This window comes from Oreochromis niloticus, linkage group LG19 (assembly GCF_001858045.2).
Source record: "Oreochromis niloticus isolate F11D_XX linkage group LG19, O_niloticus_UMD_NMBU, whole genome shotgun sequence".
NCBI lineage: Eukaryota > Metazoa > Chordata > Actinopteri > Cichliformes > Cichlidae > Oreochromis > Oreochromis niloticus.
In genome coordinates this window covers 22,775,546-22,801,597 of record NC_031983.2, presented here as the reverse complement: position 1 = coordinate 22,801,597, position 26,052 = coordinate 22,775,546, and the positions used below count along the sequence as shown (strand labels likewise).

The 26,052-nt window shown below is 39.6% G+C and overlaps 1 protein-coding gene across 3 annotated transcripts in view; it reads left to right on the top strand.

Moving 5' to 3' along the window:
* kif6 (kinesin family member 6) overlaps positions 1 to 26,052 on the top strand; it is a 79,487-nt gene that overhangs the window by 41,834 nt on the left and 11,601 nt on the right. For all 3 annotated transcript variants that reach the window (XM_013271532.3, XM_005477498.4, XM_013271533.3), the window contains 3 exons: positions 5,685 to 5,873; positions 15,185 to 15,287; positions 18,150 to 18,205. In XM_013271532.3, the coding sequence (XP_013126986.1) occupies positions 5,685 to 5,873; positions 15,185 to 15,287; positions 18,150 to 18,205 (348 nt within the window). The remainder of the gene's footprint in view (positions 1 to 5,684; positions 5,874 to 15,184; positions 15,288 to 18,149; positions 18,206 to 26,052) is intronic.

The following is a 26,052-nucleotide window of genomic DNA, read 5'->3' as shown; positions in this document are numbered from 1 at the left end:
TGCAGTTTTACTAACTCATGTTAGGACACCCGCACATGCCTAGACTCATCCGTTTTGGAAGTGACAGTTATATGTCAAGATGCTACGTGTAATGATATTTATTTAACGCATCAGTAGGATAATGAGGCAAAAATCACCTTGACTGGCAAGCTATATTGACCTGATAGGACTGCGTGCACATTTGGTGCAATTTCAAACCACAGAGATTCAGATCCAGATGTACAGCATCTCATTCCTCTAATATACGGCTTCCACTGTTCACGCTTAGCTGAAACAAGAGTTACAGTGTTTAAGGAAATGGCTTTTTTAAATTGGGTGATAATGGGTGGAAAATAAATTGAGCAGAGTGGATTTCAATTTAAATTAGTCTTTCTGCATCCCACCTCAGCATTTAATCACACTTACTGCTGATAGTAAAGCATTCATTAGGAGAAAGGCCTTTATAGGAAATGTGTCTGTGTTATTGCACGGTTGGGTTACTGCACTTCTGTGAAATATGAGTAGGTTAACATTCATCACTAGCACGCCACAAAAACACAGATTCTAATGACTGCTGTTAATCATAATTACTATTAATCATAATAATGGTATTGGTGTGTGAATACGATATTTCTAATGGCTTTATGGGATTATTCCACCCTCAGCCCCTTTTGCTGTGGCTTGCCGTTAGATCACTGCACATTAGCTGGAAAATTGAGACGTCTGCTTGATTATTTAGCCAGAAAAACCGCAGGTCTCCTAAACAAATCGAATATTATCATACAGATATTTTACCGTAGTATTTCTTGGACCTGGTTTTTGGAATGTGAATTCCTCTCTTCTTTGATTTTTTTCCCCTCAAATTGTCACATACTGGTTTTCACATGATGCACGTGTAATTGTGCAAAAGTGCCGCTGTACGTGTCTAAAGCCGCATATTACAGGCACTAATGTACACGCTCTCCTGACCATGTTGCCTTCTTTCATTGTGAAGTTTGTATATAAGGTTGCAGTAGCCTAAACTGTCAATCCTTCAGTCAGGGTGGTCTGTCTGCACTTTGTAATACTATAGACTGTAGGAGTGACAAGATTTCCAAACACATCGCTAATAACTATCTAGATTTCAAACCTGTGTCCGCTAGCTAATCCTGTGCTGCCCACGTCTGTATGAATGTCCTACGCCCTCAGCTCTACAGCGACACTGAGGAGTCCTCACAGGGTTCATTATGGGAAAGTTCCCAGTAAAACAAAGGGGGGGGGGGCATCCCTGCCAACTACCCCGCCAACTACCCCGCCAACTACTCCTGTGTGTTTTTTTGTGTTTTTCATGTCTGCATGGGAGCTAGGGCACCTGGTTTTGCTTAGTTGACTCTGCAAGAGTGAATAGATATCCACCAGTAACATGATGACAGAGAAGCAAGGAGAAGCAACAAACATAGCAGATTTTAAACAAACTAAGAAAGCACAGTGGTTAGGGTGACAAATAAAACAAGCCAATGTCAAATGACAAGGTTTTCTGAGGACAGCTCATGTGGTCACATTGCACCTTAAAAACGATGACTAAAAAGGATTGGCAAATTTCAGAGAAATCTGAAATTATGAGATATAAAACAAGAGAATCTAAACTTAATGCTAATGATCCTATAGAGAAAATACTGACCTGATTTCTGCCACCAAGTATTTTCTGTGGAACTTGAATATCCTGAGTTCTGCTAACAAGAAAGTTTTTGTTTGTGATTGTCATTTTTTTATTTTTATGTGTTTTTTTTAAAGCAAGGTTTATGCTAGTTAAACTCAAAGTGTGTACATTGTAGCTTATATCAATGCATGCTGACAGACTTCTCTGTCATGCAAGTGTAGTAACCATTGTGCCAATTTTTCTATCTCCACAGCAGCTTGTCAGTGGTGGGTCATCTAAACTGACATCAGAAAGTCTAGATTTAAGTCAGATGACCTATCCAATACATGTACTACAATAATAAAAGTGACAACTGGTTGGCTTTAGCAAATTAGCTCTCACCTTTTCTTTGGTAATAAGAAATTTTGTGTCCTGGACCTCCCAAGTTGCAGCATCCAGCTCAAAAATACTTAGACCTACCTGTAATTTTGTGAACTCATATTATGGCTGCAGTGTAAACAAAAAAAAAGGAATTCTCCACAAGATACATGGAAACCATTGCTAAAGTCGAGCTGCAATGTTTTTAGGTCATTGGGCTAAATGGCCATTGAGCTTAAAGACCATTGAGCTTATGTTACAGCAATGAATCCCTCTGTCTATAGTTCACAAGAATCACTGCTCCTACAGCATTGGTGAGAATTCAGTCAAACCTGCACATAAAGATAACAATGAGTTTTCCCCCAAACTACGCTCAAGGTCAAGGTAACATTTGCTGTTTTACTGGCAGTAACCAGTGAACTGTGATGAACTGTGAGCCGTATGAGTGACAACATTACTGACAGTCTCATTTGTGACTCAAATACTGTGGTTGGTGGTGATATAAATCAAAGATGCTCAAAACCTGTGTAACATTATACTCAACCACCACTAAACATAGATTAATTAGACCTGGGTGGTGTATCGTGTAGAGATTTCGTGAGCGTATCTATCCAGAAGCAACATGGCTGTCACTCAAGGCATCACTGGTGTAAATACTAAGCCCTCAAAGGATCATCTATTACTACTTGGAAACAACCAAAAAAAACCCTCTCATATTAGTATTGTACTCTAATTTCATTCCTGATAGTAACTATAGTCTCTCACTGTGTATGTGTGATAACAACTTAAAATTGACAGGCGTGTTCTGAAGCTGTGTCTTTGTTAAAGCAGTGCCATAGGTTGTCACTTATTACACATTCAGTGAAGAACATCAGCTTTTGATCATTCATTGTACTTGGATTAGTTTTACACTGTTCAATTCATCCAAGATGTTGTCATTGGAGCTGTTGGGGTCTGCTTTTACTCAGGTGAAAATGTGAAAAATATCTTTGGGCTAGGACCATTAAAATTTGGTTGGTTTTGAGCCCAGAGAGGACTCGGTTGCTTGGTCAGGAAAATATCATGGCTCCAAATATTTTAGAGAATGGTCATGACCGTGCTTTAAAGAAACTAACACTTCATTTTGGCAAGAAACAGAAATATTTGACTTGTTTGGGGGCAAAGCTGACCAAAAGATATGAGTTCAACTTGCTTGTACTAATTTCCTTTCCTTGAATAATGGTAATTGTAATCTTAAACGTAAAGAGTAGGGAAACAAATTGTTCCTTATAATTTTTATTGCATACATTGTGTGGTACATTGAAACTGGAGTAGTTTGTGGCACCATTGAGAATGAAATCAAACATTTGCCATGTGTGGCAATTTTAAAGGCATTTTCTGTATTTCCTGTAATGTCTGGCTTGTTGGAAAGTATATTAGAGAATGACTAGAAAGCCGAGGAGGAGAAGAACATCATGAGCTGAATCTAACCGCAGCATTTTGGCCACATGGCATGCGAAACAGCCCACAGATCTCACGTTCTTACTCCTATAGAATTTTTTATCTCCACTAGACTTCTGTGGTAGTTTTGTGCATAAATGAAGATATCAGATGCCAATAATGGAAAAACCTGATGAACAGCGGTTTGAAGTAATGACTTGTTTGAATCAATGACACAGGACCCACAGAAACAGGCTCTTTTTCTGTAAATGTTGGCTACAGTAGGTCATTTGGAAGTGTGTTAGGTTTAGATTTTGGCAGTTTTGAGAACACTGTATGTTTTATTTCAATGGAAATTGTAATTAGAGACTACTTCTTCATATTATTGTTTCCACTGACATCCCCTTTTGTCATGGCTGAAGGGAATAAAAGTTAAGTTATGCCTTTTTGTCTTTAAAAATCCCACCGCAGTTATAGTCTGACTATAGTGAGATGTCTGCAAATCTCATTGTTAGAAAAGTAAAACATGTTGTGTGAAGGGTAGGCAACTCTTATTTCATACTGCCTGTAATAAATTAGGGGAAGGCCATTCACGGGATAAATAAATCAAAATATGGTTATCTGTTGAAATGAAAATATTACTAATATAAAATAAAATCCTTTTAAAATAATTTTAACTGTAAGAATAACTTTGAACACATTTCTTTTGTAGTCAGTGGCTGCAGAAAGTCCAGAACCCATGCACATCAACTAATGCTGTTTTCCCCCTTGAAATATTCTGCCAGGCCTTCACTGTAGCAACCTTTGATTGTTTCTTTCTTGTGAGTCTTTGAGTATTCAAGTTTGCATTTAATAACTTTAAAAAATGCTCTTTTCGGTTGAAATCAGATGACTTACTTGGCCAGTGTCTAATATCCCATTTCTTTGCATTGAAAAACCCTTTGATTGCTTTTGCAGTGTGCTTTGAGTCATTATTTATTTGCACTGTTAAGCGATGTCTAATCAGTTTTGCAGCATTTGGCTGAATCTGAGCAAAGGCTATAGTCCATCCTGCTGCTTGAGTCAGCAGTCACATCATCAATAAACACAAATGGCCCATTTCCACTGGCAGCCATACATGCCCATACTGTAATGTTGCTTCCACCATGTTTGATTGATAATGTGGTATGCCTAAGATCTTTCTCCATACTTGTTTTCTTCCCATTATACAAGTAAATCTTGGTTTCACCTGTCCTTTTTTGTAAAACTGTGCAGACTCTTTTAGATGTTTTCTGCCAAACTCTAAACTGACCTTCCTGTTCTCAGGTCTTCCCATTCCCGTTTCCCCTTTTGTATTCTCATTGTGTTCCCATCTTATCTCTGTTATTATCTTTTGTCAGGTTCACATGTCTTAGTCTGGGTCTCAGTCTGTATGTGTGTGTGTGTGTGTGTGTGTGTGCGCGCACCTGTCTAGTTACTGTTTTTGATAGTCTCATATCTTGTGTGCTTCGTATTGAATTTTACTTTCCCTGATATGCTGCAGCTGTCTTCCCTGGTGTTTTCAGTCATCCTAATTTACCTGGTGTGTATTTATTATCTCAGTCTTCCCTTGTCCCTTGTCATGTCCTCACCTCACATGGTAGTGTGTTTCTTAGCTCTGTGTTGCCTGTTTTCCCCCTCAGAGTTAATTCCTAGTTTAACATAAGTTTTTCTTTTTGTTAACCTTTGCATTGCCAAAAATAAAGCTGGCCATGAAACTAATGTATCCAGTTAGTTTTGAGCCCATGAAAAGGGATGTTTTATAAAAACTGCTATAATTCCTAAATTATAGGCCAGAGGCCTTGTCCAAATACTTTCGGACCTAAGAGTAGTCAGCTCGAACCAGCCCTGGGACAAGATCTAAGAAGAGTCAGTACAGTCACTCGGTTATTCTCAGTTATACTCTTAAGTAGACAACCACATCAGTGGGAAAAGACTCCCAAGAAATTCTTGGCAGCATCGTCTCTGCAGGCTTTTGGCTCCTCTCCACTGACTCATCCCAGACATTGCACCTTCCCATATCTCTAAGGTCAGATGCCATTTAGGAAATCTCTACAGATCCACATCCTTTATCGAATATTGAAACATTTGGGAGTACTTTTATAACAATTTAGTCAAAAAAATAACTCTAGAGCAGCTACCTAACTGTCCTCATAGATGCTTGACATAAGTTCTTTGACTTGGGATCTGTCTAATTGAATTGAGGGAGATTTTCTTGCAGTATATAACCTCCAAAAGAAAGACAAGCGCATTCTTTAACTCCTTGCAACAGGCATCCTAGTTAAGATGTTGAAGAAGGAGAAAAAAAGAGCTCAGGATGCTGCTGCTCAGCTTGCACACATCACCAACAGCCAGAGTCAGAGTACATCGAGTGTGTCCACAGTGGAGCTGTCACAAGAAGGAAGTATGGAGACCATCTCAGCAGACCACAGAGGACGAGCTATACAGTACATGAAAAGAGGTACGTCAACCTGAAGGTTTTCCCCTTGTCTAAAAAGGCAATGTAACACGTTACATATGCAAAATATCATGTTACACATGTTACACATGCAAAATAGTGTTTGAAAGACTGCTGATGCGTTGTGATATAGAGTCAAAGTGTGAATCAGGTGCAGCTTCTTTCAGATGTTTTTTCCTAAACATAGCAATTTCTGGCCTTAAAATGAGGCCATATAAGTTGGTTCAACCAACTCAAAAGGAGTTGATTGAGCCAAATTATTGAAAAGAAAAAAAGAACAGGTAGTACAACTAATGGTATTTAAATACCACTGGATTTATGTTTTTTTTTAACTAAGTTATTAGAACTATTACTGTCACATATGAGAGAGGGCCTTATCTCAATAAAAGCTGTCTGTGCTTTCAAGGAAAAAAATAACATAGGCAAACATTCTCTGATGTAATTCCTTTCTTGTCTAATGTTCTCTAGATTTTTCTACTTTCAATAGAAAATGTCTTTGCTACATTACATCTTCACTTCATTTAAAAATTGGCATAGTATTTGTACTATTAAAAAAACCCCAAATTAAAAGGAAAAACATCCATCAACTAATTAGTAATGTAACTGTTTGTAGAATGGAATATTTTTAGCTGTTACAGCCCTGTTAGAGAAGGTTTCATTATTTTAAATTTTGTTACAATCTCTTCAAAAAGCATTTAATACATGAAAAGAGTTTAATCCTGTATGTTAAAGTATTATGCATTTCCAATGCATTTCAGTGTTTCTGAAGACATGTGGACACTTGAGAGTGAAACCAATGTAATTTTTGCACTTGGTGTTATATTTGATATATGTGAGATATCAGTGCTCAAGACTAAAAGTAAGAAATGAAAACTGGCTGGGTAATATTCCTCAGAAATAGAGTTGACCTAGTACTATAGCTGTTCACGCTTACCAAAATATTCAGAACAGGTCCTGTCCCACATGGACTAATAAAGCACCGTATGAATTAAATCAAATTTTCACAGATGTTGACTCCATTAAGCGTCACACTCACTCTTTTTAAGCTTTGAAAAATTAGGTGCTAAGCCTACAGACAGGTGATCTCTCTCAGTTGGAATGTAGGCTGTTCTTTGTGGTCTTTTAGATTTTCACTGTGCCTTTTGTGTGTGTCTATGGGCCATAGCAAATTCCTGATTCGTGGATTTTACTGCATGGTAAGGGTCTGACATACCGGAACCCTTTTCTTTAATTCTACACAATGCCATGAGTAGGATTATATGGATTAAAAGGACTGCATGTATTAAAAGTCACTCAAGTGGACCAATGTAGTCATGTCAGCAAAGCAGCATTAGACAGTACAGTATTTTAAACCTGTAATTTGTTGCTGATGAAAAGCTGATGAGTTTAAAACCTGTAATACTGACTGGAACGTGAAGCTGAGACCGTGAGCCAAGACTTCTGCAATGTAAATACAAGAGACGCTATGCAGATGTGACCAGGACACTAAACCTAGACTGACAACTTTTGAGAAAGCATCCACTTAATTTAGAGACAGAATGTCTGTGCTATTAGAAAACGAACTGCTAAATACTAACCATTGTGAAGCAGGCCAAAAAGGTTATTCCAGAAGTCATGCTCCCAGTTTTCTACATCCAGTTCATCCTCAGTATCATGAGAAGCTGCCAAGCCAGATGAGCGTCATGATTACCTGATTAAAATATGTTTAATCTCCTGTTCAAGATCGCTGTCTCTTGCTTGCCCAGATCCCATCCAGGAAGTCCCAGTTTGAATATTTCTATTGTGCGCCCACGGTTCTCAAAGTCAAGCATGGTACGCACATTAACAAACAACACCCACAGATGACGGTGATAGGAGCTCTCGCTACAAACAAGCAGTTTTCAGTAGACAAGACCAGTTTCCAATCCTGAAGCCAGTGCCTGCCTATTGTGCACTATAAAACTGTCTTTCAGGGTGAGGTTGTCAGCCGTCATCAAAGAGTAGAAATTTCACAAAAGTAACCGAAAGTATGGTCCTTGCCATCAAATGCTGGTACAAAACATATTAAGAAAGGCTTTTTTTTGTACTACACTAACACAATCTTCACACACGCCACCTGAACCACTTGCCAAATTTGCAACTTTCTACACTTATTGAATAGATCCAGAAGAGATCCAGCACACACTGCACAGGCACAAGTATGAATGAACATTTGCAGAGTGAGCAGCCATACTTTCCAGAATTGCACAAAGAGATTATCTTGAAATGTACATTATTTTTAATAGATGTATTCCCAGAATTTTTTGATCACATCTTGTATAATCTCTTTAGTCTGGGTCTGCCACAGGGTCTCCTCCCAACCGGACATCCAAAGTTAGACGACTAGGAGATATCCTGATAAGATGAACCTATATGTACCAGTAACTATCTCAAGATACTGAAGTTCTTTGGCAACAACTCTCCTCTAGTGCAGAGGCAGCTGTCCATTCCTGTTTTTGGATGAGAATCATGGCCTCCCATTGAGGGTGCTAACTATGTTCTGTCACCTCATTGTCAGTTTTAACTGTGCGTTCTAACGGTCATGTTCAGAAAGCCAAAAGGACTGAATTAGATTCTTAAAACTGACACCCTCCTCACTCTGAGTGTGCCCTGAGATCCCGTCTATGAAAGCCAAATACATAATTTGTTTGTAGTTCTCAATTCAAATCCAAAAATGTATGCATAAATACATAAGTAAATATGCCAGAGGATATTTACTCTTTCGTTTTGGCAAATGTGTACATAATAAAGAACCATACTGTTTTACTTAACTGGCAGCCTAAGTGTGGTTGACAGCCTTTATGAACTAAAACTTTAAAGATACATGATAATAATGACCCAAAGGTGGCAGCTTTAGAAGCAGAAACTTCAGCTGCAGCTTCTCTTTGATAGTCTGTTCACTTATAACTTCTTTAGACATAAACTTGGTTTAAATGTGAGGGGAATGCCGAGGTTAAACCAGTTAAGCTTTTGGATGAGCTCTCCAGCCAAAGGCGGCATTTATTTGGCTTTTCCTGCTTAATTTTGGTTAAGTGAAGCCTCGAGTGTGATGATGAACCTGAGCCCTTATAACGAGCTTGGTCATAGCCATGGGGCTCGGTACGAGCCAGAAACTCATCAAACCAAGGCTGCGCTCTTGTCTCTGCTAACCACAGCTCTCTCATCCTCTCTGACATTTTTGTGTCATGGTGCCCAGTGCAGTAATATGACCAGAAGTGCCAGTTTGAAAACAAAATACACACTTCAAGTCTGTCCAGAAAGGACTATAGAAGGAACAAAGACCATGAACAGGGGTTTATAAAATCACTGATAAATGATGTCCCATATGTATTAGATCATCTGATATGCAGTTAACATTATTATATGGGTCGTCACAGCAGAAGATTTGTTTTCATTCGGCCCCAAAAGGCCATTTTATTTCTTTCCTTCTCTCTTGTGAGACATGAACTTCCATGGATTCTGGTTCCTCTTAGTTTTACTTGGGCAGTCAGTGCAGGTATATTAACAGCTGTGAAAATATATTTGATGATCATAGATCATTGCAACTACAGCTGATCCACAGCTGTCATGTTAAAGCCTCCAAAATCAGTTCTATTCAAATTTTCATGTCAAAATTCTGCAAACAATACCCCATAATGACAAAGTGATTTCTTGAGGTTCACATACTTATTAAAAATGAAAAACAAAAATATAACATGTGCATAAGTATTCACAGCCTTTGCTCAACACTTTGTTCAAGCAGTTTTGGCAACAATTACAACCTCAAGTCTTTTTGAGTATGATGCTACAAGCTTGGCACACCTGTTTTTGGGAACTCTCAGGCTCCATCGGTGCACAGATATTTTCAGATCTCTCCAGAGCTGTTCAGTCTGGTCTCTGGCTGAGCCACTCAGGGACATTCACAGACGGGTCCCAAAGCCACTCCTTTGTTATCTTGACTGTGTGCTAGGGATGTCTCTGTACTCTGTATTCATCTTTCCCTCGAAAAAAAAACATCCCCACAGCTTAATGGTGCCACCACCATGTTCAATGTAGGGATAGTATGGGCCAGGTGATGAATGGTGCCTGGTTTCCTCCAGATATGATGCTTGGTATTCGTCCCCAAGAGTTCAGTCTTTGTTTCATAAGGCCAAACAAGTTGGTTTCTTATGGTCTGAGAGTCTTTAAGGTGCTTTTTGGCAAACTCCATGTGGGTTGTCACAGTTTGTCAGAGTTTTAGTGGGGGGTGGCTTCCATCTGGTCACTCTACCATCCAAGCCTGATTGTTGGAGTGCTGCAGAACAGCTTTCCTTCTGGAACAGTCTCCTTTCTCCGCAGAGCAACTCTGGACGGAGGCTTGTGTCAGTACGGGCATATGGTGTAAAAATCTGTGGCAAGTTAAATATGAAAATTCAGCGACTGTGGTTGACCTCTTGTAAATGCATTGAGTATTTTTTCTACAGTCACCTTTTTCAGTCACTATGTGTTTATACCCCACTCTTCATTAAATTATTAGTTATTAATAATCTCTCTTGTTTTTTCTTTTGTTCCTTTTGCAGTTATGTTGTTGCAGTTATTAATAATCTCTGGCTCTTTTCCACAGCATGTCTTTGTCTTGTCTTCATCCATTCAACCCCAGTCGGTCACAGCCCATGGCCGTCCCTCCCTGAGCTTGGTTTTGATGGAGGTTTCTTCCTGTTTGAAAGAAGGTTTTTCCTTCTCACTGTCGCCAAAGCGCCTGCTCATAGGGGGGCATGTGATTGTTGGGGTTTTCTCTGTTTTCTTTGTATTATTGTAGGGTCTTTACGTTACTATATAAAGTGCCTTGAGGCAACTGTAGTTGTGATTTGGCGCTACATATGTCTGAGTCATCATCGGTGATGACCTAAGCAATTTTGTAGCATTTTGTACTCTTTGTAGAAGAAAGAGGCACTTCTGGTTTACATCAGAAATAAGGAGGCTACAGCATTCTTGCCTCAAGAAAATAAAATGAGTCCCCTTTTCCAGGCTGGAGGATTATAACAATGGTGGACGGCCTACTGACCAAGACTGATTTAGCATCGCTGTGGAGTCACAGACTGAGATGGTGTTTGTAGATGACTTCATTCTTAAACCAGACTATATAATGACTACATTTTTTAGTTTTGCCAACAGTATTAGTACTGTCCACTCTGTTGTGGGGAAAGTTGCACACCCCCTTTCAGAAATCCCCAGATCCTGCAGTAGTTACACGTCCACTCAGGAATGTTCAACCAATTTTCTCACACTTCATGAGAAATTCCTGACTCTTTCAGCCTGATGCTGTCCAGGGAGACTCTGTAACTTTGGGAAGCAGGTTTTAAGACCACACTGAGTACTTACAGGAGAATCAGAGAAGACATTTCCTACAGTTGTAATGCTTTTTATGTGGAGCACAGCTGGGGTCAATATTTATTTATTTATTTTAAGTTTTAGACTTTGGTGTTCATGCTGCATTTCTACAAAGTTTTATGAGGTCCATTCTCTATTCTCTGTTAAAAAAGAGACCATTTTCTGAGAAAAACTCTCAAACTCTGAGATTAGATTTTTGAGGAAAAATGCACAAATTTAGAAGAGGGAAAAAAAACAATACTTTGTAGATTATCCGGAAAAAGTATACAAAAAAAAGATTACACTCTGCAGTCAAATTCACTAAGGGAATCCTGATAACTGTAGCTCTAACTCTAATTTCAAGCTTTAAAGAGACACTTTCATAAAATGGGCAGACTCAGAACATAATAACACACTGAATTAGACGAGCTTTGTGCCACCGGCAAAATCTGTTGTTTCTGCAGTTTCATGCAGTAAAACAGCAGTTTTACAAAGGCTGGTGGATTAGAATTTCAGCTTTGTATCTTTATATATTTTGGCTTTCATTTTTCTAAATGTCCAATTTTTTCATGTAAATTGAAGTCTAATCTCACACATCTCATCCTTTTGTTTTTCAGAATATTGCCTCCCTTCATCAATGTATTTTTTATTATCATTATTATAATTCATTTCACAGGTTTTCTTCCTAATAGTTATCATTTTCATATTAGAAAATGTCGGATTTATTCCTACTTTTGCCTATGCCTTTAAATATATATCTTTTAGAAACCTCCTTTCCCCAGTTTGCTTATTTATTCATTTATTTTCCAATTTTTAAATATTTTTAATTTTAGAATATTTTTGAATTTTATTATTAGTTGACAGCTATTTTTTTGTATAGCTTTATTTATTTATATTATCTGTTTTTTATGTAGTTTATTTCATTCATACAAAAAAGAAATTTCAGAATCCCTTATTTTTTCATTTTATTTTATTCTTAATCAACTTTATTTAAGACTTTGCAATTTTGAATTTTTCAGAAAATGCCACCTCCCTCAGTCAGCTTGCGCCCTTATTTATTTAAACTTTTGTTTTGCTCAAAACTTGCTTTTCCTTTGTATTTATTTATTATATGTTCTTATTCTTGGCAAAGCACTTTACCACTCTTTCCAAAAAACATTACTATTTCTGTTGTTACCTTTATTTAATATGCCACAGTAGTAAATCAGTACGTAACTATTGAATTTTTAGACCCATAGACTTAAAAGTAACCCATTGAGAAAAAAGGATAAGAAGAATATAGCTGTCCTTGTGCGTCTTCTTATGTGTGCTCTAAATACATTTTTTATGAAATACACAGAATGTGCAGAATACCAGAGGGACACACAGTTGACGCAGTTCTTTAACAATAGAGCAGATATCATATGTTTCTCATCTGCAGCGGCTGGTTTCCATGACCCACTTGGAGACTCAAACTATATTCACATTAGATCATTGTTCTTTATTCTGTCTTAATTTAAAACAAATGCGGTACACGTATCCTGTCCTCATGCTCAGAGGGTCGCTGACTGTTTATGTACATTTCAATTCAGGTCTAATCTTTGGGTCCTGCTGCTGCAGCCGCTGGATGAAAATCACTGTCCCCTGAAGATGCACTGTAAATATAATGATGATGAACTTTCAATGGAAACCATTTGTGATGATTGAAAGCCATACTGTCAGACTCTGTTCTTTCCTTCTGTTCTTGGCCTCCTAGCTTAGCCAACACATAATAGAACCTGGACATTAGGAAGGGTTTTCTGATTACCACTGTCTCTGTAGAAGCACTCTGCACACATTACGTCATAGAAATGGATTTCTGCTGCGTTTGCTGTACAATGAAAACAGGACTAATAGGAGTGTTTAGCGTCTTATGTAGGTACAGATGTACAGTGTCTCCTTCCTGTTCTTTTCATAGAGTGCTGATGGAAAGACAAGGTGTTCCTGTTGTGGCTCAGGCTGCTGAAGACTTGAATTAACCAGAAATGAGACGAGTCTTGAGCGAGAGTTAGATCTTAACGTAAATCCGGCTAGCTTGTAATGAGACGCTGATGATTCTAGCAGGCCGAGTAGGCCGTCCACACATTTCTGTGATCTGGACCAAATGGAGACACCTCAGTGAGTGAGAAAGTGCAGTAGGAACATAAAATTCACCCAAAAATAATTGTGAAAGCTCCTAGCTTCTTCTCTTTGCTGGCATTTCACCTCTAAAATTTGTTGAAGCAGCAACAACAGTCACAACACATTCAAACCTCTGTGGTTTGTCTGCACTTGGAGCACGGAAAAGAAAAATGAGGAAAGTTGGCCTGAGGACCGTGTGATCTCATTACCCCACAAATTCTGTGAGCACAACATAATATGATGTTATATCACCCTTAGATATTCCTGGAATGCTGCTTTTTTTACAAGAGTCGACCGGAGTGCATTTCCCCTCAAGAACCCCTCACGCTGATTTGTAGAGTTTGGCTCTTGTAGCGCACGTCTAGGTTGGTTTTAATCAGGACTTTCCAAAAATAAAGAAACAGCATTCCTAACTGTCCCACGATTAATCTCACATGAGTTAATGTCCTGTGTACAAATGTCTTTGGTTAGAACGGATAAGTCCACAGATTTAACGGGGGGTGGGGGGATTTATTGGAAATCATGGTGGCATTTTGGATTTTCCAAAGAACAGTTGGAAAACAGTTGGTAACAGAGAGGAAAACAACAACTTGTTTTTCTGCCTTCTTTATAAAACAGAAAAAAAATAGAGTAAATTCCAGTCACCATGATACATGCAGCACTTATAAATAATAAATAGCTCCCAGTCATTTAATGTCTACATACAAGTTTAGCTTTTTGTGTAAAACAAAGAGAAATAAAGGTTTTACAACAGGTTTATTATCATGTAATAGCATGAAAAATAACAATGCACCAATTGTAAGATTTTTCACTGATCCCAATATAATCTATATTGATCTCATATTGTGTTATTTAGGGAGGTAACATAAAGTTCAAGTTTCAGAAAAAAATCACAGTTGATCGACTAAGATTGCAGTGTCAGTATTAAGCTCAGGATTTGAACTTTTTCAAGCAAGTAATCCAAACCCTGCAGTGACATATTAATGTTATCTTGTGGATGGGCTCTTCTCAAGGATTTTCTTAGGTCGAGTTTGGTCAGATTTTGGTGTCTTCTTTCTGCCGTATGATGTCAATTGCCTCTGCCCATCAGGAATCTCAACAAGAACTTTTATTCAGAACTATTTCTACAAATAAACATCCTTCCTTTGCTAATGTGTTTATATTAGTCTAACCATAGCTTTGTAGTTAGACTCCAGGTGATTGAGCATTTGGACACAGAAGTGGTGCATAATGGTTACCACACAGATGCTTCTGGGTCATTTCACTCCTTTAGGAACCTTCCTAAGAAAAAAATTGACAATCCAGCCTTTCTAATTCAATCGCATGTTCATAGGGAGACCATATCCAAACTCTCTGCTCTGTTGTGTTTTATCCCCTTGGTGGAAGTGCAGTATTTAAAGCAGATGTGTACAGCTTTAATAAAAACTTGAGCACTGAGCAGGAAGTTATGTCCAACATCATGTTTCCTGATGTGCGATGCACTGCTGAGGTTGAGCAGCGAGGGGTGGGGTATATCCACTATGCAATCTTGACATGTTCAGAACTGCTGTTTATATTTGTGTTTATGTTCTCGCTAATCGTCAAATGCCGCGATAATCAGCCATATCAGTAGAGCTCTGTAGCGCACATCTGGCTCCCAGACTGGAGTCGAGTACCGGTGAATGTGGGAACATGCAGAGTTGTTCACATTTGCACAGCAGGACCTGGCATGCATGCTCGAGCTAGCTGATGTTTTTTAGTGTGAAGCTGCTGATATACACAGTGTTTATGATTGATAAAATAAAGCACACTGTGCATCTCAGTGCTGATTTTTATTCTCTCTCTTTTAGGCCCCAAGCTGTCAATGGGAAAACAAGAGGCCTTTGAGATCTTCATAAGAGACCATGAAGACCACCTAACCATAGAAGACAACAAGAGTCTGCTGAAACAGAGGTTAATGACCAGTAGAACAAAATATTATCCTGATAATGCCCAAATTAAGGCAGACTACTTCAACGTATAAGCAGTACCACAAAGTTCAGCATTTCAAGGATATCGTTTTCTTCTCGGGCACCTCTTTCTCTAACATCAGGAATCAGTCCGAGTGGTCACATGAATGTGGTTAACAAAGTCACGTTCACTCAGGAAAATGATTCTTTGCCCTCATAAACACGGAGCAATAGTTTTGAGTAAAATTCAAATTACGTATATAAAATCAAAAGTTTATTTAGTCAGACAATTAATCATTAAGGAAATATGTATTCCAAATAAGGTAGTTTCTTTTGTTTGAGTTCCATTAAATTTTACGTTTTACTTTGTACTTATGTATGGAACTTAAAGAAACTTAAAGTTAGCATTTTGGACATAAAGATTTTTGGGTGGATCAGTCTAGTTTATACAGAAGAGGATAAGGGCCACTGGGAAAAAAAAAAAAGGTGGGCACGTCCAATGTTCCCTCTAATTTTTCATGTGTCTGAGCGAACACACAAACTCCCTGAGCGGTCCCTTGGACCACTGTGAGCGACATCAGACGTGTGCACTGTGGTCACGCCAGCATCTAATCCATCCAAGTTACATGGTTTATTAAAATAATCAAACTACAGCATTTACATTTATGTTAGACTACTTTTAATTAACTGCTTTAGCCCACTTACAATGAAAATTTAAAAAATCCTGTTCATGACCTGTGTAGTATGTTAACACTATTGGAAGTAAAAATAACTTTAACTCCAATTTTGAAAACACAACTTTCTTTCTTTCTTTCTTTCTTTCTTTTTTTTTCATAAAGCTCTGACTTGTATTATGAGTATGAGTCTGTGGTCTGGGAGAGTCCTGTAACTCTCTGTCTGCCAAATACAGTATATAAAGACCAATGCTGGGCAATTAATTATATAGTTACTACTTCAAAAAAGTAACTCAGTTTGGCAAACAACAAAGTTTTTTGCAGCTATTTATTTTTTTTAATGCAGCCAAGGCGTTTTTTTAAACAAACATTTCAAACTATTTACAGAACAATCAGCTGTTCTGCATCAAATCTGATGCCACACAAATTATTTGTGCCACTCCAAAAAATAATTTCTGTCCACTATGAGATAAAGGAGAACAACAGCCTGATACCTGCAGGCCTGACAACAGGAGATGTATCACTCCTGTAACACCTGTAACATTCAGCAGCCGCCTCATTGTTCTGACACACACAACAAAACTATTGACTACACTACACACTAACTACACACTAACTACACAAGATTTGCGCTAAACGTCTCAAATCTCTCACGTCTCAGAACACCGCTGTCACTCCTAAAACTTCCCCCGTTTCTTAACAATAGATGCTACGTTGCCATACCATTTTTTGATTGGTCGACACGGTACTTTTTTCGACCAATAGGAAAGGGTGGGGTTCTTTGGTGTTGTTTTTGCTCACAGGCGGAGAGCGCTTTCGAGCGTTTTCCTTATAAAACGCCGTTTTTACCGTTTCTTCCCGCAGTAAATATAAACAACGATAGTATTCAGGAAGAAAACCAAACATTGCAGATATTTTTATCATAACTCTGGTTTTACGTGGCCTATCAACACAATTTAAAAACTGGTATAAAGTCCACACTTTTTCCATCTGTCCTGCTCACATCTCCAATGGTTGTACACGTTGTCATTAATGTGGCTTCACTCCACATCAGCCACGCCGCTTTGCTAGCTAAAACACCGGTGTCGGCACATAAGGATGATGTCATAGCCTGTCAACGACGTTGATTGGCTGCGTATATACGAATGTGAATCGCATTATTGGCTGGACTATAGGATAAGGTGGCATCGTTCTAATCCCATACAGGAGGAGGCCGGTCACTTACTGACTAACACTGCAAAACAGAATTGTTAAAGTTTTAATTTTAATTTCAATTCAGGTTAGATTTTTTTTGTGCGCAACGCAGATTTTCTGTGCGCAGAGACCGTGCCAGCAGTGCGCAATTGCGCACGTGCGCAGCTTAGAGGGAACATTGGGCACGTCTTTTTTTTCCATTTCCAGAATTCTCAGAATCAGAAATGGAGGAGTATGGGACTCTACTTCACTTTGATATAGAAACAGAATAAGACAAAGAAGAGGACCCGGAGGAAAAGTGAAGGAAATCAGAGAAATTCTTGATAAGTTCTGAAGCTGTTTTATTGTAACTGGATTACAACTATTTGTTATACTCCACATTTGTGGAATTCCAGCAACATTTAAGTGACTGTATATGTGTGAGTAATGAGAGAAAAAGCTTTGATTTACATTTGGTCTGAACAACCAAAACATTTTTCAAAAGTCAAATGAGTAATTTTTAGAAGAAATTGGATTGAAAGCCTGTTTTCCTCTTTATCTCAGTGAAGCACGAGTGCACTGTAACTTGACCACTAAGAAGGACTGATAATTTTCTTTGGGATTATTAAAACGAGAGATAGAGAGAGATTTAAGGTTTTAAAAATGTGTTTCAGTGTTTCAACAGTGCAAACACTTTCAACAGTTTCTGCATAGTTGTTTTTGACGTATTAAGCCTTTATGTCCCATTCATGGACTTCTTCTGCACGGCTGGTGGATGTATTTCCGTAGAAAGAAAATAGTCCTACAAAAAACTGCTCAAATTAAGGTAATGATTAGGTAATGATTTATGTAAAGACACATTATTGATGTATTGTTTTTCAATGGATTTTCTATCCTCAAGAGATGCCAGACATCTCCACAATCCAGATGGATAAACAGCACAACAGGCCAGAGGAAGCATATGTAAATGTGATTTTGGGGGTGAACTTTGCTTTTAATTCTTTGATTCTTTTGAACAGATCAGCAGAGGCCCGGGAACTTGGAGAGGAACTGAATGAAGCCAGAAACAGAATCAGTAAGTTTTCTTATTCTTTTTGAAAAACACATTACACTCAAGAGCTGCGTAATGTTCAGGTGTGCAGTCTTCTATCATAGAATAGAATAGAGCCCTCTATTCAAAACAAAGATATAAATAGTAAAGACATCATCAGGAATTAACAGCAAACAGAAGAGAGGGATATACACAAAACAAGAGAAAGGCACACATTGGAGAGCAAATTGCTGGGAAGCAGTGCAAAAGGACTTGATCATCCTAATGGAAACTGAGATACAGTTGATAAGACGCTCCATTTAGTTCAGTGGTGTGTTCTTCTGTGTTTACTTCGCCACACATCAGCAGCAGAAGAGCTAACAAAGCATGAAGCAAGCTAAGACCAAAGAGTGAGCAGTTTGGAGGTTCATACTGCGATAGCAACAGCCTTTCGCTACATGTTTCAAAAGGTTTTTTCTTTTTCTGTGTGTTCGGGGATACAGTGGTGTAACAACAGTGTTTGCCCCTTCTCCTCACATGTAGGTTTGGGTTTTTTCCCTCTTAATAAGAAACACCTTTATTTAGAAACTGCATTTTGTGTTTACTTGAGTTATCTTTGTCTAATATTAAAATTAGTTTGATGATCTGAAACTTTTAGTGTGACAAATATAAAAAAATAGGAAATACAGAAGGGGACAAAGACTTTTTTATACCACTGTAAACTGTATAAGGAAGAAGCTGAAAGGGCGTTGATTTGACGTTGGGAAGCTTCTGTTGTTACTATGGCAACATAATGTCCTCAGCTCAATTAATATTGTTTAACTTCACCTGTGTCTGTCTGACAATAGGTGACAATAATGCGGTTTTATTTTTCTTGGATTTGTTGTCTTGTGTTTTTACTTTTGAATATTCCCAAATTTAGTTAGTTTTGGTCAGCTGTTTTAACAAGTGTCATATTGGTACATTTTGAAAGGCCTGAAGAGTTCCACATTTGGATTTCCGGTTACTGAAGATTCCAACCTGTGCTTTTTACTTGGCTGTAACTCTTGTGCTCTTCTGTGTAATATCCATAACGGGTAGACTTGGCATTAGCTTAGGCCAAAGCTGAGTGGTTGTAAGCCTTATGTTGTTAGTCTGGGACTATATTCACTACACAATGTGTGTCTTCTAAATGCGCACAAGTGACCCAAAGTGCAGATTAGACAGGGAATGTCTCATTTGCCCTTTATTACTCATTTCCAAGTCAATATTTTTATTTCTGGACTTGGAGTCACAATTCAAAATAATTCTTATGTATTGTAAACGTGGTTTAAGAGTTCATTCTCTGCCTGAAACAAGCTGAACCAGGAGTCTGTCATACTTCCGTGTAACATGACATTCTATGACACAAGATGGGGCTTCCATTAAGAACAACTCTGAGAATGCAGAACCTTTTGAGGAACTGAGCTAAAAGAATTATGTTAAATAGCAACAGACATCTGAAAACATCCCAGTGCTAACTTTCTTAGATGCACTGAGTCACCTTCTTCTTCTTCTTCGGTCACTTTTTTCACTCACTATGTGTTTATACACCTCTCTGCATTTAGCTATTAGTTATTACTAATCTCTCTTGTTTTTTTCTTTTGTTCCTTTTGCGTTTTTTATTTTTTGCTGTTTTCATTTTAGTTTTGTGCAGGTAAAAAAAACGTCATTTTGAAAACTCCTACAGCTGTTCCATACAGAAAAAAAGGAAAAGCAGAGAAGGTGCACTTTAATATATAAATCATAAAAGATGCCTTGTTAGAAGCTCGGTATTGTGTCATAACCTGCTGCTGTTTACAGAAACACTAAAAGCCGAGTCCTGTCGCCGCTGGCAGTGAGTTTAAATGATATTAATGTTTGGTTGAACTTTCCAGTAAACTCGGAGCAGTTAAAATGTGTTTTTATCTGGTTTGCATTTACTACTGCAAGCTACATTTATAAATTTCCCTGCTCTGTCTGTGGCTCATTTCACATGCCGTTGAAATGGATAGGTTTACACCAACGCCTGGCATCAGCGCTGCCTCTGAGCACGCTCAGTGGTTTAGTAGCATTTGCCCGTTAGCCTCACACATGCCAGTGTACACTTATCACCCTCTGAATTAAATTTTTTTTGTCTTTAGCGTTCACTCCATGAGGTGCTGACACAGACGAATATGTCACATGTCATGCAGAAATCAACCCTGACAGCATGCAGATTATTAACTCTTTAAATGTGTTCTGCAGACCACACAGTGAGGCTGAAGCGAGGAAAAACTGGATTTTTACTAATTTATCCACATTCCTCATCTTAGTCAAACATCTCAATGCTGTCAAAGCTTATTACATTTTTAGGTGCACAGAGCTGCATTCTTCCTGGATGAGAGATGGTGTTTTTAGTGGCTGGAAAGTGGCTCACTGTGTTTTCCTGCCATCTTGGAGGGTTTGCTCGGAAACTTTACACCACCTGTGTCTCATGGTTAAAGGAGAACATGGAAACTTTTAGGATAATATGAGGTGCTTTTTTCTAAAGGACCCATCTTGACGGTTAGAGGAAGCATCAGTCTCTAGTTTATGCTGTATTTCTTGGCCTCACTATGACTCTAGAGATCAGTCCTACTGCAGAGATGCATTCTGAGACCGTAGGTCGAAAGAGTTCAGGGATATCTATTTAGAAAGTCACAGATGCACATCTTCTGTAGCAGGAGTATGAGACTGATGTGATTCTTAGCTCCCACTAAAGCAATTTGTGTGAAGCGGCGAGAATGAGAATCAGTACCTCAAAGACTGAGACCGTGGTTTCATGGTTCCAGAAGGCTAAGCTTTTGATACCCCTGTCAATCTATGTTTCAGTCATCATCTATACTTGAGATCTGAGCAGTAGTCAGAAAAATGAGGTCATGAATGCAGGTTTACACATAGGGTGAAGAGTTTGGACATCAGGATGGAGCTCAGAATAAGGCCATTGCTCTTGTGTTTCTTTGGAGGTTTTCTGGTCATTCCCAATTTGGAAAATGAGAAATTATATATGTTATCTGGATTGGGAAATTCTTGGAGGAATCAGAACATTTTGTTAGGGAGATGGACGTCTGGAATATCCTGCTTAGTCTGTTGCCAATGCTACGCTGCTATAGATGTGTCCAGATTTGACCTATATCAGTAAAACCACTGTATAAGAACATACATTCTGAACATTCTTATTTATTTTAATTTACTGCAGAAGAACCCCAGCTGTCACAGTCCGGGGGTGTTGGTTTTGGTTTTTCTTGGATTTTTCTTGGATTACTGTATTGATTTCTTTTATTCTACCAGATTGCAAGCTTTTCTGTGACATCTTTGAGTCTTTTCATTCTTTGTTTTACTTCATAGTTATTCTGGTGATGCCTTTCAGTTTTCCTGTGTTTTGTTTTATGTCTCAGTTTTCTGTTTCTGTTTTCTGCAGCACAGTAATAGTTTGGTAAATGACCTGGTAAATGGCCTGTATTTGTATAGTGCTTTTTGCCGTATTTTTACAGGGCAGCTACAGTTCCAAATGCATGTTTGTGGAGGCAGGAGGTTGTCCTAAATCGAAATCATTAGCGCTTTCTGAATATTCAAGTGGTTTGGTTATATATTTATTCCTGAGAAAAAATTCTAAATTCCAGATTTCTTATATAATGTTCCTAGAAACACACGCCTCCAGTTTTTACACCAGTTTTAACATCCTTTGGTGGGGCAGTTCTGTTGTTTCTTGCTTTGTTGAGGAATTTGGGCCGAGCATGTGACACCTTTGGTATCACTTTGATTTCACCTTTGCTAAAGTGACCCACAGACGCAGGAAAAGTGAGCATGGAACTGGACATGTGCATCAGTTTTCAGAACAAATACCGGAAGAAAAATATTGGAGTCTTTGTTAACATGAGCTGCATTTTACTATGCTGACTGTTGCTGTGATTAATTCCTGTGCTATCAGCCGTATATTAAAGTGGTTTATAAAAAGTCCATAGTTTGGGTCAAAGCCTCAGTCAACAGCAGTATGAACCCAGCTGTCCTACAAAAATGGAGAATGTTTAGTGCAGCTCTCTGTTTAATAGAAACAAATCTTGCTTCCTGTGTTCTTGCGGTTCTTTATTTGTCTTGTGAATTTTAAACATTTACCAGATTACTTTGTGGATATTATTCTTCATCTACACATAGGTCAGATGCTGGAAAGCTGGGCTGCACGTATGGTGCTCAAATCTCACCTCACTTTGGTATTCATGTGGCATATCACATTCAACCTCCCGGCCACAAAAATCACCAAATATTTATTGAGGCTTGTAGCTTGAAACCAGCCTTTAAAGTCGACAGCACGTCTACTGACGGTGGTGTGGGGGGGGAAACCCTGTGTGGTTTGGAAGAGTTTTTGGTGTTGAGCTCACAATCTTGTCCTGGATGTGGAATAGAAGCACTGAAGTCTCCACCCACTTTTACTTGACAAATATCCTGGATTTTTTTTGTTGTTGTTTTGGTCTGTTTTGGGACTTAAACTGGCTTTTGTGACCAAAAAGTTTTGATTCTTTTTTATTTCTCTGATCATTGCTGGGACAGGTAAAAAAGTAAATCTGTTGTACGTTAACCCTTTTGAAACCAGAGTCATATTGGGTATATGGTGTCTCCTCCCTCCCACTGATAACCTGCAGATCCTAAAGAAATAAGAGATATTTGTCCTTTGGCCAGTTTTCAGTCTTTTTTTTTTTTTTTTTTTTTTTTTTTTTGTATAATATTCATTTTATTTACAAAATACATCATTCAAGGGTAAAACTAGCACACCCAACAAGTTTACATATGTTATCCAGTTTACATATGTAAGTTTTTTTTTTTTTTTTTTTTTTTTTTTTTTTTTTTTGTAACCTGTCCCGTTTGGTTCTTTTGCCATCAGAATTATTGTCTAAAGGTGAAGAAAGATGCCCAACGGATTTACTTTACCAAATGGACCATCCCAGCCTTGCCGTAATGGTCCATCTGATTCACCTTTTATTGTTTATTTTATTTTCACTTGCTGAATACGGGACAGACTTGACTGGTGGAAAGAAAGGGGAGAAAGAAAGAGGGAAAGAAAAAAAAAAAAAAAAACCTGAGAAGAGGGACGGGGAAAAAGGGCAAAAAACAAAAACCAACAGAATAAGCAGACAAAAAAAAAAAAAAAAATACATATCGATCACCTGGATCACCTGTTGAGAAAGAAAAAAGAAAGCAAGCAGAAGAAGACAAGAGTAATAAACAAGATCACAATGATATATGGGAATATGACAGTAAATACTAAATATTAAACATTATGGTGCAGCACGTGAGATCGACAGCGCACAGTGTGCTTTGAGGTAGGAGCTCAAAAGGGTGTAGTTTGTGTGTGTGATCACCCGTGTGTAAACCTGTGAGCATGAACGCGCTTGTTTTTAAAAGGTTCCTTCATGTAATGATCTGCTAGAGGGTGTGGGGGGCCACTGCCCCGACCTCCAGGGCATGAAGCAGGTATGGAGGAGATCAAAACTCCAGACATCCAGAGGCCCCCAGAACACAAGAGACCAAGGAAGACCAACAGAGGGGCAGCCGCGCCACTATCCCAGAAAGAGCTGAGGAGAGTCCCAGATGAGGGTCACTCAGCAGCCGCGGAGCAGAAGCCAGGGGGGTTGCAGTGACGTGCCCGTGAGCTCCGCTGGCAGCCAGCTGTGCCTGAGTGACCGAGCCCCGGGCCGAGAGGCCGAGGGCACCCCATCCCCGAAGTGGCCCGAGCGAGCCCCAGGCTCCATGCCCCGATAAGCAGCCGCCAAGGAGTGAGCCGGTGGGTACCTGGGCGCCCACCCCCGGACACAAAGAACCACCAATGCACCGATGTCTGAGGGCGTCTGCCACCGGCAGGGGATGTGGTGGGGGGAGATGGGCCTCCAAACCTTGGAGGGCCTGAGATGTCCCCAGAGAGGTGGCGTCTGATACCCAACCTGACATATAGACACAGACAAACAGGCACACACAGATACAAACATCTATTCCCACCCTCATGCTCTCAACACTCACCCAACGTGGAGACAGACATAGAGAGACACTGTACACACAATCACACTCCCCAAGCGTACTCTAAGCCCCGGGTCTAGGTACCCTTGCCCCTGGAGGGGGAAACTGCGCCCAGACCCAGGTGGTGTTACCCTTTTCCCTGCGGTGGGGAGAAGCAGACCGCCCCGACTCCGCAGCAGCAGGGAGGCCCCACATTCCAGACCCCAGTCGGACGGCCAACTGCTCCTCCTAGCCCCCCCGCTCCAGCAGGCCGCAGAGAACGGGGGTGTAGGAAGACTCCAAACCTCCCTCCACCCGCTCATATGTAGTGTTGATGTATGTGTGTTCTAAGGTGCATTTAAAACCCAGGAGGGCATGGAGCTACCTGCCAGAGCAGGAGGTAAGCGTATAGCCCCTCCTGCTAGCCCTCAATGTCTACGTGTATTTAAAATTGAGAGGTGGGCAGCGACGCCAGGGGTGAGGTGTACACCCTGATGGTGATTGGAATCCGTGTAGCGTGCCCACCCCCAAGATCCTATATGTATGTGTAATGAGAGTGTGAGTAATGTGAATGTCTATGTTGTGGGATAAAATTGAGGCAGAGGCAGCCAGAAGGGGACAGAGGGGGGGGATGTCTCCTCTGCACCCTGGTGACACACCCCTACCCCAAGGCCCTGCATGTGTGGGTGATTGTGGTGGAGCGGGAAGAGGGAGGCAGCTGGAGATGGGGAGGGAAGGAAGGGAGGGGCAAGTGACCCCTCCCTGGGGTCAGCTCCCCCGCTGACCCCAGTAGGCACCCCCATACTCTGCAACCCGCCAGGGAAAGGGGGGCCCAGGCCCATCCAGACCGGGGCCCAGTGGAGCAGCGCCTCCCGGCCCCACAGAGCCCGGGACAGTCCACCTGACCCCACCACAGAGAAAACTGCACCCACCCCATCATCCACTCATCTTCCAGACTACACAAGACAATAGACGCCCAGGCTGAGATCTTCCTCCACCTCTCCTGTATCTCCCCCTCCTGCAGTTTTCTCTCAAACTTTGGCTGCATTTATGGTGAGTATGGTATGGTATTTAGTTATTTAGGTCATTAGTCTAATCCTGGTCAAAATCATTGAATCAGATTATCTGATTCAGTCACAGACTGTACATAAAAGTTGGAGTTATGTACAAAAAGTTAGTGCTGTCACCTATTGTGCTGTTTTGGAGCTTTTTACCTGTTGCTTTCTTGTTTTTTGATTGTTTTCGTTTTTTGTTTGAGCCAGAAGTGACCATGTTTGAATGGGACACTGGTCAGCTTGGATGGCTACATGCAGTTCAGTTCAATTCAATTCCTTTCAATTTAATTTATATAGCGCCAGATCACAACAACAGTCGCCTCAAGGTGTTTTATGTAGTAAGGTAAGACCCTACAAAAATACAGAGAAAACAGAGGAAACCCAAATAATCATCTGACACCCAATGAGCAAGAGCTTTGGCGACAAAGGGAAGGAAAACCTCCCTTTTAACAGGAAGACACCTCCAGCAGAACCAGGCTCAGGGAGGGACGGCCATCTGCCGTGACCGGGTGAGCGGAGGAAAGCAGGAGACAAAGACATGGATCCATAGACAGTTATTTCACCAACTAAAACTGGAGCATACTTAACGTATTTCTTGAATTGTCTGTAAATGAGCCATATTTTTGTCAGAAAGCTGCATTAAAAGTATTCAGAAAGGTGTCAAAAACACTGGCTGTGTTAGAATCACATCCCTAATAATACAAACTTTATTCTTTAAAAGAATTTAAACAGGTAAGTTTTTAAAAAAAAGTTTATTCTAGGCTGCAAAGACGGTTAGTTCAGCTTTAAAGCTTGATTTGTAACATGGGAGTCTATACTCACTTTTGTAGC